This window comes from Scyliorhinus torazame, chromosome 6 (genome assembly GCF_047496885.1).
Source record: "Scyliorhinus torazame isolate Kashiwa2021f chromosome 6, sScyTor2.1, whole genome shotgun sequence".
Taxonomy (NCBI): Eukaryota; Metazoa; Chordata; class Chondrichthyes; order Carcharhiniformes; family Scyliorhinidae; genus Scyliorhinus; species Scyliorhinus torazame.
This window is the reverse complement of record NC_092712.1, coordinates 169888114-169903419: the sequence shown is the minus strand read 5'-3', so window position 1 is coordinate 169903419 and position 15306 is coordinate 169888114. Positions and strand designations below refer to the sequence as shown.

The 15306-nt window shown below is 42.7% G+C and overlaps 1 protein-coding gene across 2 annotated transcripts in view; it reads right to left on the bottom strand.

Moving 5' to 3' along the window:
- The window catches only part of LOC140425150 (glucocorticoid-induced transcript 1 protein-like), an 80805-nt gene that overhangs the window by 42790 nt on the left and 22709 nt on the right, over positions 1–15306 (bottom strand). For both annotated transcript variants that reach the window (XM_072509096.1, XM_072509095.1), the window contains exon 2: positions 4488–4698. In XM_072509096.1, coding sequence (XP_072365197.1) covers positions 4488–4698 — 211 coding nt within the window. The remainder of the gene's footprint in view (positions 1–4487; positions 4699–15306) is intronic.

Below are 15306 nucleotides of genomic sequence, written 5' to 3'. Positions count from 1 at the left end.
GGTTGGGCCACAATTAGGATAATGTGAGCTGGTTTGGACTCCATATTGTGGTAAAAAAGTTAATCATAGACACCAATCAGTATGAATTCATTAGGATGACACCAGGGAGAAGAAACTATAGCAGTAATGTGGGTGAAGAGACTGCGATCATTTCAACTGGAGCAGAAAAAAGTTAATAGGTTATTTATTAGAATATTCTGAAAAAAGGACAAGGCTGTATCCTCCAGTTGAGGGGTCAGTGACAAGTGATCATCCATTTAAAACTTTCACTAAGAATGAGGGAACAAGGTCAGAAGAAATGTATTTATGTAGTGAATTTAGTTTGGAACACTGAATCACAGGGCATACCCTAGTCTGTAGCTACCACACATTTAAAATTAAAAATAGGCAACATTTGCAGAAAGGGAAGATAAATCGCTGTCGGGAGAGATAAGGGCAGTGAAATTAGTTTTAAATTGCTCTAGCAAAAAGCAGACCCAAGCAGGTTGGTCTAATTGATTTCCTAATGCTTTGTAAAATTATACAACTCCAGTAAAGTTGTAAGTGTAGGAAACCTTCAATAATGTTCGAAGTGCACGGTTGCAGCACAATTGTAAGGGATTGAATAGCTTATTATGGAAGTGGATGAGAAAATGGCTGAAACCGAGGGTTATGGTTAGCCAGGTTTTATTGGCTGAGGAAACATCAACACCGCTTAAAACCTGAGGTCACCATGCTTAGTTGTACACGGCTCTGATCATACTCTTGAACAACACAACAACAATTTTATTGTGCATCTTTAACACAATGAAAGGTATCAAGATGCTTCACTGGGGCATTATCATACATAGAACATAGAGCAGTACAGCACAGAACAGGCCCTTCTGCCCTCGATGTTGTGCCGACCATTGTCCAAAACCAAGATCAAGCTATCCCACTCCGTCATTCTGGTGTGCTCCATAGTTGAGATATAGAAGTAAATGACCATAAACCGCTGCATTAAAGTATTTTATTTCTCCAAAAACTGCTTTTATGTTGTTTGAACAGAACCAGCAGCCTGGGAAAGGTGAAGAATTTACTGTTGGCCCACAACTCTAGGGAGGATTAAGCCCATGTTATCCTGTGTCCCTCCTCTCAATGGTGCCATGATATGACATTGAGCCACATATGGTGACATTAAGGCAGATGACTAAATGCTTGGTCAAATGGCTGGTTTTATAAAGTGTATTAAAGGAGGAAAGTGAGATAGAGAGGCGGAGAGGTTTAGGGAGGGAATTCCACAGCTTAATTCACTTCTGATCACTAAGGGAAAAAGGAAACATCAAACCAGGGACCCGGGTTCGATTCCCGGCTTAAATCACCGTCTGTGCGGAGTCTGCGCGTTCTCCCTGTGTCTGCGTGGATTTCCTCCGGGTGCTCCGGTTTCCTCCCACAAGTCCCAAAAGACATGCTTGTTAGGTCAATTGGACATTCTGAATTCTCCCTCAGTGTACCCGAACAGGCACTGGAGTGTGGCGACAGGGGGATTTTCACAGTAACTTCATTGCAGTGTTAATGTAAGCCGACTTGTGACACTAATAAATATTACTATTAAGTGCAAGTGATGCAGAAAATGACTACTGGGTTTGTTCCTGGTCGAGAAAAATAAGTGCGGAGGGAAGCTTTGATACATTGGGAATGAAAGAAGACCAAAAACAGGTTTACCAAATACTATGTGGATTAAATATATTTATCATCAAATTAAATTATGACTGCAGAACACAGGGACAAACTATTGAAAGGTAAATCAAGGGTTAATTTCAGGAAGCACTTCTGAAAATAATAAATGGTTTTCTGATTAGAACGGGCAAATATCCTGGAGCCATTCAGGAGGTAGCTAAATATTTAATGGTGACCATAAATGTCCACAGAACAATGAGTTAAATGAGAAAAAAATGGTTTCTCCTTCATTTTTTATTTATTCATATCTGAAATGGATTTCTATTAAAGGGAGACGAAGAGGAAAGAGGTTCAGAATAAATATAATGAAGGACAAAAGAGTCCAAAATAGTATGGTCTAAGCAAGTTTTACAGAAACTTACCTCAGGACAGTGAGCAAAAGTGTGAGGTAATGCACTTGGGAAGGACTAACAAAGCAAAGGATTACACTATGAAAGGTAGGACCCTGGAAAGTACTGAAAATCAGAGGAACCTTGGAGTACGTATCCCCAGATCCCTGAAGGCAGGGCAGGTTGGTAATGTGGTTAAGACATCAGGGATACTTGCCTTTATTAGCTGAATCGTAGAATACAAGAGCAGGGAGGTCATGCTGAAATTGTATAAAATGCTAGTCAGGCCACAACTGGAGTACTGCATGCAGTTCTGCTCATCACATTGTAGAAAGGATGTGATTGCACTGCGGAGGATGCAGAGGAGATTTACCAGGATGTTGCCTGGGCTGGAGAGTCTGAGCTATTAAGTAAGATTCGATAGACTTGGGTTGTTTTCCTTGGCGAAGCAAAGGTTGAGGGAGAGGACTTGATAGTGGTATATAAGATTATGAGACACACAGATAGGGTGCATAGGAAGGCATGTTTTGCATTAGTAGAGGGGTTAATAATCAGAGGACCTAGATTTAAGAAAAGAGGTAGAAGGCTAAGAAGGAAGTTGATGAGAAACTTTTTTACCCAGGGGGGGAGTGAGAGCCTGGAACACAATGCCTGAAAGGGTGGTTGAGTCAGAAACTCAGGTAACATTTAAGAAGTATCTAAATGTTCACTTGCATTGCAATAACCTCGAGGGCTATGGATCAAGTACTGGCAAATGGGATTAGTCAGATCTTCGTTGACCGGCACAGACACAATGGGCTGAATAGTGTCCTTCTGTTCTGTAAACGTCTATGAAGATGCTCAACAGAATAGGTAAAAGAAAATAGAATGACAGAGGGTAATGAGAAGTATAAGAGAGCAAATGCGCAAAGTCTTAGAAATAAAAGTTTGGGAACAAGTTGCATTAATTCTAATGAAGGGTGGACCTGATGTTGCCTCCTTGATTTAAACTTGGCTTGGTTAAATGTTTCAGCTTAAAATTTTCAGATGAGATAGGAAGAAAAAAAGGAGCAATGATATTAATTAAGGGTAAAATAATAGCCATAAAAAAAGAGTTTGTCTGGATTGAGTAAAGAAATAATGTGGGGCATGTTAGCTCGCTGGAAACTGGGACCATGAGGGATTAAAACAATTAGGTGGTTTGCAGACTGTTTAGAAATGCTTGCAACAGTAACAGTTCTAACAGGGAACTTGGACTAACTTATCTGGACTGAGACAAAATAAAATTTGAGATCAAAATGAGGATGCTTTCTGGAAAGTATTGAGGAATAATGACAAACATGTAATTAGTTTCAGATTAGAAATTAGGTTCATATCATAACCTCATATTGAGGTTAACTCCATTCCTCAAAGTTCTTTATATTTGATTAACTTCCCAGTTCATGAAGAAACATCCTAGAATTATTTGAATTCCTGAGTTATTAATTCTCAATTTGTCTCTGGATTTTCAAATCCCACCAGTAAAGAAGGAACATTAAAACGGAGACATTCCGAACTGCAGCCTTCTGAAAACACCATCAGCCTGTGCTGCCAAATCTAGACTTCTCCAGAGCCTTTATAACCAATTTAACCTGCCTCTCTGCAGATTTCCTTATTCTCACCATGACAGCTGGTGCTGCAACAATAGCTCTAGATGTGACTTTTTAAAAAATTAAAACGTCTACATTTTGAACAGCAACAACAGAAAGCTGATGGAGAACTACTGTCAGAAAGAGTGGGAGCAATTATGGTAGAGGAGCCCATGAGGCAAACCTTCACCTTCACCTCACAGGTGGTAATGTAGTGGAATGGATCGTCCATGTGTCTATTATAGAATCCTCACCTCACATAATTTCAATAGGATAAAGGCCATGCACATTCTACATGTCATCTGCTCTACCCAATTATATTCCCAGAGATGAAGACAAAAATTGGCAACCATGTTTTCCATTCCTCCCTCACCTCTTGTTATAAATCCACTCCAGAATGACATGGTAGTTTCAAGAATCTGAATGCAGGCACCCGATTGCCAGGCATCAAAAACCTTTTGTATTGGTACCTACAAAGTTAAATCTTAGATATTTGCAATACTTTCTAACAGCAAAACAGGATTTGGCATTGCCCTCTTCACAGTAACAATATTTACTCCCACTGATTGTATAGGACAGATATTGTTCATTTTGTCAGGTAGATAACTATTAAATGACCATGCACAGTGATAGAATAATCTTAGTGTAATTTATTTATTTGTACTCTGTACTCAACGGATTGTTATCTCTGTATGTTTAAATAATGGATGGTAGGAGTAACCCATGTAATATTTTCTAGTAAAACTCACACCGATTTAGACAATAGTACTTTCTGATCCTGTGTGCAGGTGGCCAATGGGAAGCAAAATCATCAATAGCATTCATAGGTTCATTTTGAAGCCTACTCTCTCACCTTTTTCCCTGTCATACTGAAGGTCTTCTGCTGAGCATGGGCTTCCTTCCTGAGATCCAGTCGGGTAGAAAGGGGAGACGCATGGTGAGTGGCTGCTGCAGCTACTGCTGCGCTCTTGGACAGAGGGTGTCTGTGTGTCAATACTGCGGGTACTGCTGCTGCGGTAGTGGGAAGGGAAAGGTGCCCGGTGGCCATCAGGAATCTCCAGGGGCTGGAACATAAATGAACAGTGTTACATTATTGTAACAGCAGCAGCAAGGTTAATGCTAATCTTTCCACTGAACTCAAGATTATAAATCCTCCATGTGCAAGAACTCACAGGTTGAACACTTAAGAGTGCCTTAAAGGGAGCATACTTCCCAAAGACCTAAAACTGTCAAATTAAAATTTGTTACATTTACTGTCAAAATAAAATTCAAAGATGCTAAACTACCCTCAAAATTGTGACTTAGAATTTGAATGAAAATAAGGCCAAAGCAGAATGCACTGAAACACAAACAGTGTTCGTTGTCTTACTTTTAATGATTATTTCACAGAAAACTAGACATAAATGATGGGATTTCAAATAAACACACTCACCAAAGAGCCTGATATGATACAATTCATCTGAACATATCAAGACATTTGGCTAGAAAAATAAAATAAATCATGATGTATTTTTTGAGCTGTGCTGGTCTGTGTGCTAAAAGGACATCAACGGTTCAACTCATCTACAGACTTATGGCTTTACTCTATAAATATATCCATGGACATTAATTTCTTGTACTTCTGCCTTCAAAAGGTCTCAGAAATGTATTTAATCAGAAATGCTCGGCCTGTTTAAAAGATAAATGGCATGGAACACTATACTGCTAATCTCACTACTCATCATGATCTGTAAAGCAACAACTTCAAAAGGAACCACACCAAATTCAGAATGCAAGTCAATATCGCTAATAATGCAGTAAATCCCATTTGACACTGAGTTTAGGTAAATGTTATCCTTTAAGCCTTATGGCACCTCCTTGCTTGTAATACCCATTGAGAGCACTGGTGCCAATTTTTCACTGTATCTTATTCAAAGGTTTCCAGGCAAACCGAGTAACATATTAAGACTTTAACAAGCCCCCATCCGAAGAAACCCTGTACATTACAACATCTCAACAAAGGTGCAATCCATTTCTGCAGATAGCCCCCATTAGTCAAATCCTTCTTCATATAGCATAAGCTACTTCCTTGATGTATACTCTGACAAAGGAAGGTTCAGACTTGGAGATAGATTTAACACATTTATTGAACAGTTAACAATTCTCCTACTTGAGTTCGACTCTCCTGCTAATCTTGCTATAGCAACTCAGTCTAACTAACCAGTCTTTTCTAAGCCATGCGGTGGGTGTGATGCTTCCGATCTGCCCCTGTCATTCTCTCTTGGTGTCGCCTGTGGAAAGAGAAAGAGCATGTGTGCCCTGTCCTTTTATATGGGTTGCCCCCTTGTGGTAGGGTCACCTCTGGAGTCCTGACTGCCCATTGGTCCAGTCTATGTGTTCATTAGCTGTATGTCTGCATGTTATGATGTCTCTGGTGCTCCCTCTAGTGTTTACTTAGTCTTAGTGTATTTGCATTAACCCCTTGTGTATTTACAGTGATGTATATCACCACACTAAGGACATTCCTTTTAAGTGCATTGGAAATGAACTGGTGCCTAAGAAACATCTCCATGAGCAGAAACCAACCGAGTTACAAATCCTTCCGTCCAATGCTGTGGTTGTACATGATGGCAGACAACAAAGTGAAGCAGTCATATGCAATGCAATTTCCAGTCTTAGCCCCAGAGGGTAGAAGTGGTTTATTATTCTAAAATAAAGCATTTTTATCAATTTTGATTAGTAAACTATGATACGGCAGGAAGATATCTATTCATATTCAAAATTGTAAGTACAATGAGTGACATCCAGAAACGCAGGCAGATGATTTGCAGCAATTCTCCATAAAGCCGGGGTCATTTTACTTTAAAACCACAATTAGTTAGTACAAGCTAACATCTTTACTCATTTAAAATTCATTGAAGTTGAGAAAACTTTAAAGTAGAGATATTGTTAAAAGTAAAACAAATCACAGTAGTGTCAATGATATAGACGTTTCTGCTAAAGGATTAATCCAGGAAGAAATTAGGGTTTGCATTCTTCCTGCTCCCTACGGAAACACAGCTTTCATGCATTGTTGATGAGTTGGCTTAAAGTCTCAAAATAGGTTAAACTACTCAGATGGCGATACTAGACTTCTCAAAAGTTCCTCGTCCAAGCTTCACTACTATGGAATGAGGGAAATATCATTACATTGGATCCGGTATTTTTTAACCAACAGAAGACTTTCAAGCGTGACTCTGTGATAGGGAATTATCCTTCCCTAGAGAAATCATCTCTCAAGTGTCCCAGGGAACTGTGCTGGGATCTTTACTCTTCTTGATATACATAAAGGACCTTCTCAGCCAGTTTTTAAAAAACAGGGTGCAACTATTTGCAGGTTGCGTAGTTCACCAGGAAAAACTCAAGATCATATCAATTCAATGCAAGATGATCTGGGATTGCAAAACTGGCAGGACCAATAGGAGATGGCATTCAATACCAAAATATTCTATGTTAATGTGCGCCGCCAACTAAAAGGATCCAACATTTAGATACACAATCATACCTGGGGGTTCACACGAAAAGCAATTTTTAATGAGGATTCCACATTCAAAAAGATAACATCCATAGCAAACAGGGCACTTGATTTCGGAGGAGGAATCTTTAGTATTGCCACAAAAATGTCAGAGTTAAACTTACCAAACACTTGTTTACTTAATCCTGGAGAATGAAAGTTGTGTGTGGGATCCTTAGAGAGTCAGACATATAAATAAAATTGAAGTGATCCAAAAACATGCTGCACAATCCTGCAGGAATTGAAATGGGAAAGGAAATCGGCAGAAAAGGGGAGAAAAATAGACTGACCACATTCTATGAAATAGGGAATGGACAGGTGGGAATTGACAGAAACAAGTACCAAGTGACCTCCGGCAGTGACAAAGCACAAGGCAGCTGATCACACAAACCAGACAGTTTTAAGGGTTTTATATTTGTATTGGTAAACATTAGAAATAAGGTATAGTTTTAAATGGAGTTAATTTCATGTTTCTGTGCCTGAAAGGGTAAAACGTATAGTTAGATTCATGCTGGATAAAGGTGTATGTGTGGAGTTTGGTTTCAATTCCAACTGTGATTCAATCGTGCTTAGATGGGGCTATGGCGTGAAGACTAGGAGCAGTTGGTTTAGAAGGCTAAAGAGGGAACATCTCTCTCAGCCTTGCTAGAAGAAAAATCATACCATTGAGTAATGGTTAAGAAAACAAGTGCCAAAAATCTAAGGTCCAGCTAGTTAAGGAAACTAGAGAAATGAAGCGACTTTTCCAAGGAGTCTTATTTAACGGACCAGAAGAAAGAGAGAACCAGAACAGATTACTGTTCAGTAAAGTCAGAGAGTTAGAAATGCATTGGATCAGGAGAGACCAGAAAGATATCTACAGTAGTGCTAAGATTTGTGAGAAATTACTACAGTTTGGGAGACATTATTTGAAATAATTGTGGAAATCACTGGCTGGACCTCAAGAGTTTGTGTAAAAGCCTTTAAGACAAAATAAATCTGAAAGCGAAATCTTGATGGAAGCAACAGAGGGAAAGCATAATTTAAAAGAAGTTTTGAAAGTGTGACTTTTGAAATCACTGGTGTGGCAGCCAGAGTTCAGTGACACCAGGTTGTTCATGGTATAAGAATCATCTGGGGGGAATTTGAGGAGAAATCCACATACATTCTCTTGAGTCCAGAGAAGAGCGTGTCTTACCACACAGTTATCCTGTGTGCTTAAAAGGGACTTTGTGACTTAATAAGAGCATTGTACCTTAAAATGTACATTTTGGTCTGTGTTAACCCCAAAACTTGCCTGTAACTGTTAAGCTGGGGAGGGGGCATGGGGAACTCGTGCCAGGTGAAACTCGTGGCTCCTGCACCGAAAACGGCCGGATCCCTGCCCGCGCATGGCGAGAACCTGCAGCGGACGCGCCGTACAACATGGCACCAGCAGTGCAGGGATCCGACCTGCCTTCTGCCACCCCACAGGGCGCCCCCCTGGCTAACCTCCACCAGTCACCCCCAGCCCTCGTGGAAGCCCCTCCAGCCAGCGGCACAGATCCCAGCCAAGTGTGGCGGCGCTGGACACAGTCCGCAGCCGCCACGCCGGGTTCCTGACCGCTGAGACCACACGTGTCCCGTGCGGTCAGCAACTAGGCCTATCAGGGGTGGAGCATCGCGGAAGATTTTCGATGACCCGCTAACGCCATGGCGCACAATGCGATGGTGACATTTCAGAGGGGGCAGCGTAGGGCTGACCGGTGTCAAACCGGCGCCGGCCCCGATTTGGGCATCGGAGTCCATTCTCCGTCCGATCGCCGATTACGATATCGCCGTCATGCAACGGAGAATCCCGCCCAGGGTCTTTTGAAACAGGGTTCCATTCTGGTATCTTCCCATCCAGTTATAACATCAACTGGGATCGTAACACTACAAAGTCAATTTGTTTCCAAGACATTGTTGATGCAATCTACCTTCCTTCGCAAGGACAATTGCAGAATGGAACAAGCTGCCAAAGGAAATAGCCATAGTTCCATCATTTGAAATCTCCAAGATCTATCTTCAGATTATTTCCATTTATAAATTTTCATTATCATCTCAGCACGTCATCCTGGTTTAGCTAGCACTATCCTTATAAATGTTGGTGCAGTATAGGTATTAGTCTGTGAAGCTGACAGTTAAAACAGAAGCAGAACTCTGTCCTGTAACTGGTCAGGTGGGGTTTCCTATATAAACTAGTTTAAATGTTTGGTTTTATGGATACTGTGGCATACCATATCAGAGACACCATAGGGTAGAGCCCTTCCCTTATGTTGCTTCCTTTTGCGTATAATAGACCAAGTTGCTGATTGTAGCTGGCGAGGTGATTTTTATCTACTTCTTTGGGTGGAATTTTATCGGCCCCAAGATAACAGGCTTGGAGACGAGGAAAGAGAGAATCTCCTCAGTGGATCCCTGATATGTTACCACGGCCAAGCAAATTTCCCAGTCAGGTAGCGGGATTGATAATGGTGGGCAGCCAACTGAAAGCAATGTGCAAAGCTTGTATTTTCTACGGAGCACACGGGTGCTACAAAGTGTTAGAGGCTTGCTTACTTAAAGGCGGCGAGACCTCAATGGCAGGTGGGTGTTGATTGGAAGTGGCAGCCATTGAGTACAGCTGTATTATGATTGAGGAAGGCTGAGGTTTAGCAGAGAGCAATTAGGAAGGGTACCTCCCAGGTTCACTGCAGTGAGTACAGACAGTATGAGATGGTTCAAGAGGCACTGTGCCATGAAGGCTCCAGAGTTCAATGGTTGTTCTGCACTCAAGAGTTTGACTCCTGGATGCGAAATGTGAGAGCTGGAGAGAATCAGCTACATAGAGCTTGGCTGGACCTTCCAGAGGAGCACCAGCATGATGAAGTGAGGATGCAGCCAAAGGGAAGGTGCAATAAGGCTTGCTAATATTCCAGCTGAAAGGGTTTACAGACAAAGACTTAGCTTCTTGGAAATACCTGAACACCAGTGCATGAGATAACTCCATCTGTCCAGGCAGAGGTGACTAAATCTGTGCATAGTGCCAGAGAAGGAATTGAGGCCAGTGGGATGTGAAGGCCACACGTTGACTGTGGTACTGAAGGTAACTGTAATGATCAACTTTTTCACCTCCGGCTTATTCCAGGGATTGCCTGGAGACATTTATGGGATCTCAGTCAGCAGCCGATCACTGTATCAACAGGTGACAGATACCATATTCCAGAGGACAGGAAACACATCAGGTGCTGCACTGATCATGCCAGTCACATCTAGGGGCAATTGGATAAACCGCATGTCTGTGGCTAAGGTTTTCTCAGAGATGGGAGGATCCTCGTCAACAAGACGTACTTGACACTGAATGTTTAAATAGTCTGCAGAGTGTGCGGAGGTGTGTGTGTGTGTGTGTGTGCGCACGTGTGTGCGCGAGTGAGGAGGTGTGCGCGAGTGGCACTGTGCCATGAAGGCTCCAGAGTTCGCGAGTGAGGAGGCGTGCGCGAGTGAGGAGGCGTGCGCGAGTGAGGAGGCGTGCGCGTGTGGAGGCGTGCGCGTGTGGAGGCGTGCGCGTGTGGAGGCGTGCGCGTGTGGAGGCGTGCGCGTGGAGGCGTGCGGAGGCGCGCGCATGTGTGTGGAGGCGTGTGTGTGTGTGGAGGCGTGTGTGTGTGTGGAGGTGTGGCGGTGTGCGTGTAGAGGCGTGCGTGTGTGGAAGCGTGCGTGTGTGGAAGCATGAGTGTGTCTGTAGGTGTGTGTGTCTGTAGGTGTGTGTGTCTGTAGGTGTGTGTGTCTGTAGGTGTGTGTGTCTGTAGGTGTGTGCATATTGTTATGGGCCAGGGTTTAGAGAACCCCAAAGTGTAGCATGAAGTTCACCTGACCCACAACTTTTAATAGTTTGTGGTATGGGGAGCACACGGCCCACTCTACAGGTGTGGTACAGCAGAAATGGAAAAGTTTTTTTTTTAAACAAAACAATGTTTATTCTATGAACTCAAGCTAACCTTTTTAAAACATAGTGAATATCTTAGCAACCATTAATTCAAATACATCCCCCAAAGAACACAATACTAAGTAATCCTTTAAGCTTTCCTTTTAACATCCATACAAAAGAAACACCTTTTTACAGAAGCACATTATGTTTACATTCACTACTGAGAACATTTATAATTCTGAATTCACCAAATGATCAAGAGCTAGTCTTTTGATGGCAGAGAGAACAGCAGTACACCTGTTTGTCTGGCTTCAACTCCAACATTGAAAACAAAACTAAAACACACCCTGCAGTCTGCTCAAAAACGAAAGTAAAAAGCTGACAGACAGCCCAGCTCCACCCACTCTCTGACATCTCTGCAGTAATAAACACCCATTTCTTAAAGGTACTCTCACTACAGATATTTATATACACACCCATTTATAAACACCCATTTCTTAAAGGGACTCTCACATGACAATGTGGAGGCGTGTGTGTGTGTGTATATATGTGTGTGTATGTGGAGGTGCGTGTGTGCACGGCTATGTGGAAGTGTGTGTGCACGGCTGTGTGGAGGTGTGTGTGTGCATACGCTCCCAGGAAGCAGAATACTGCGGATGCTGAGAATGAGGTGAAATCAGAAAATACTGGAAATACTCAGCAGCTCAGGCAGCATCTGTGGAGAGAAAACAAGTTTCAGGTTGGTGGCTATTTTGCAGAAATATTCCATAGATACTAGCTGACCTGTTGAGTATTTCCAGCATTTTCTGTTTTTATTTCTCAGGTCTTTCATTAAATGTCCCACTTATTATATTAATCAAAGGGGTATATTCACCACTGCCCTCATTCTGTGCACACCTTTTAATGCATAGAATCCCTACGGAGGTCACCCGGCCTATCAAGTCTGCACCAACCCCTCAGGATTGAGTCGGGGAGGCTGGATGGGAGGTTTCGGAGGTGGGAGGAGAGGAGGAATAAGGGTATTAAAGACCTGTTTCTGGGGGGACATTTTGTGAGGTTGGTAGAAATATGGACTCGGGCAAATGGAAGGGTTTAGGTACGTGCAACTCTGAGGCTTTGCTAGGAAGGAGGTTCTGAGCTTCCTCATTGTTGGAAGAGTTATTGACGGTAGGTGGAATGGAGGAGGGGGTGGTGCCGGTGATCTACGGGAGGATTTTGGGGGAGAACGGGGTGTCCATGGAGGGGATTAAAACCAAGTGGGAGGAAGAGTTGGGGAGGATATGGAAGCAGGTCTTTTTTTTTTTTTTAAATATAAATTTAGAGTACCCAATTATTTTTTCCAATTAAGGGTCAATTTAGTGTGGTCAATTTACCTACGCTGCACATCTTTTTGGGTTGTGATAAAAGGTCTGTGGTGTGAGGTGCTCCAGAGGGTGAATGCCTTAACCTGATGCACGAGGTTGGGGCTGATACAGCTGAAGGTTGAGTATAGGGCACACTTCATGAGGGTGAGGATGAGCCGACTCTTTGAGGGAATGGAGGACCTATGTGAATGATGTGAGAGGAGCCCTGCAAACTATATGTTTTGGTCCTGTCTGAAGCTGGAGAGGTATTGGAGGGAGGTTTTCAGTATCATCTCAGGGGTACTACACGAGAACTTGGAACCAGGTCCCCAAAAAGCCACTTTCGGGGTGTTGGACCAGCGCAAGCTGCAGGCGGGGGCAGATGTTTTAGCCTTCACTTCGCTGATTGCCAGAAGCGGGTCCAGTTGGGGTGGAGGTCAGCTTCCCAGTGCCTTAGTTTGGCAAGGGGAACTCCTTGCATCTCTGACTCTTGAGAAGGTGAAGTTTGAGCTGATGGGGACGAAGGAAGTGTTCTACAATTCATGGGGACTGTTTATTGTGCACTTTCGAGAATTGGTTGCCATCGAGCATTAATGGATAAGGGGGGGCTGGGGTTATTGTTGTTTTTGATTACACGGTTTACTGATTGACTGCTAATTTATTACCTGGAACGCACAAGTCGATGTTTTGGTCTGTATATTGAGTGGGGTGCTATTTATTTTTTTCGGGGGGGGGGGTGTTGTTATTGTGTTTGTTTTGGTTTGTTTTTTTGTTTGTTGTTTACTGGATGAAAATGTTGAAAATGAGGAGAATTAAAAAAATTTGAAAAATAAAGTCTGCACCAACCCCACCCTATCTCTGTAACCCCATAACCCTACCTAACTTCCACATCTTTGGACACTAAGGGGCAATTTAACATGGCCAATCCACCTAAACTGCACATCTTCGGACTGTGGGAGGGGACCAGAGCACCCGAGGAAACCCACGTAGACATGGAGTGTACATGCAAACTCCACCCAGACAGTCACCCGAGGTCGGAATTGAACCCAAGTTCATGGCGCTGTGAGGTAGCAGTGCTAACCACTGAGCCACCATGCCACCTTCCAAAGATCTCAACATCTGGCAATGACCTGCTGGTGCAGAAATGAACAAATGAGCCATTAAAGTATTACAAGAGCTTTTAAGTTGCACAAAGCTTTAACGCTGTAGCATGCAGCAAATAAACATCATTCAGTGAGACCCGAGGTACATTTACATGAATGTTTCTGGGTGCTCCTACACTGCGCTCTTCTGCAACCACAGACATACACATTGTCACTCGTTTCATTGACCATCAAAATGTGGCACTTTACATGTCTAGTTTTATAGCAATGGAACATTGCTGGAATTGGTTATTCAACCTCGTTGGTGCAGCAAACACCTCTGATTGATCACGGGCCTCCTGCCTGAGGCAACGGCATGTCTCACTGTGGACACTGGTTCTTGGTTTTGTCTAATGCATAGATTGGCCACCTTGCCTCACCTCTCATTGAAGCCATTTAAAACACGCAGGGCTGCTCGCTTGCAATTATGAATGCCACTCAACTTGTCAGACTGCAGGTTATTGAGTCACTTCTGGTACTGCTCTCTTGTTCGTGTGACCACCGTGCGGCAGCTGATGTTCTCAGCCACCTCCAGCCAGGCCCACTTTGCGAGTCGTTTTCTGCTTCCTCACATTCATTGGGAAGAGCACCTCTCATCTTTCACACAGTGCTTGCTGAAGCACTTCCGAGGAAGGTGTCCATGAACCATGGAGTCATCCTTCCTCTGCCTCCAGCCATTCTTTCACAGGCTCTCTTGTTCAATATCACTTCCAATGTTCTCTATGTGCGCAGGTTAGAAGAAGGCCGCACCAGGCTGTGGAACCTTCCAATGACTTGCTGGCACTACCTACTACCAGCTGGATGTAAATTTGCTACAGATGCTGTGGAAGTTCTGCCACCTGCTTATTGGCCACAGGACTTGCATATGACCTCAGAATTGGGACTTCCATCAATTGTGCAAAAAATATCTTTGTGTTTAACTTTTTACCCAATAACCTGCTTAGCAGCTTTCCAATACAGTAACCTGCTTGTTGGTTGAATCCTACAACCTAAATAGGCCTTTTCTTCTTTTGGTTGTTCAGATTATCATATTTCTGGAAGTGTATCACTCATATTTGACCTCTTATTTGCCAGGGAAATTTTTAAAGGAAAAGAAAAATCATGTACAGAATGAACTAACTGGCAATGTTGTTGCTCTGTTGAATCTAACTCACTCCTGCAAGCCAAAGGTTCAAGATTTTAACCCATATTTTGGTGAAATCAGACTGAGAAAAGGAACCTTACAGCTGACTAAAAATATAACTGAAAAAGATGCAGCCCCGGGCATTTTACACAATGTAGCAATAAGATACTGCATGTGGCACCACGTCACTCACATCAAGACTAATGATTGCCCCAGAGCTAATCGAGTCAGATGATTCAACTATACTAGAGAATACATATGAAAGGGGATAATGGATATTATATTTGCTTGTGATTACACCGAGACATAATTTACTCAGGTCAAGAATGAAAATGTGTGAAGCCTCCTGATTGGAAGAAGAGCGCAATGGGAAATTAGTACTGTCCCCTTGAGCTACATTGCTACTTGAGAAAAGGAATGTCACATATTTCAGAGCCAGCCGATTGCATGTTATTGTTAGGGTTTTGTTCCCAAGTTACAGTTTTCCGCAACTCCCATCAAGGAAGGGAATAAACCTATCAAGTGTTTATTAGAAAACTGTACAGGCAGCTCAATATTTATTCATGTCTTTCAAGTCTCACATTAGAGTCCTCAGGTATACTGCTTTGACATCAGGGTCATGCTGCGA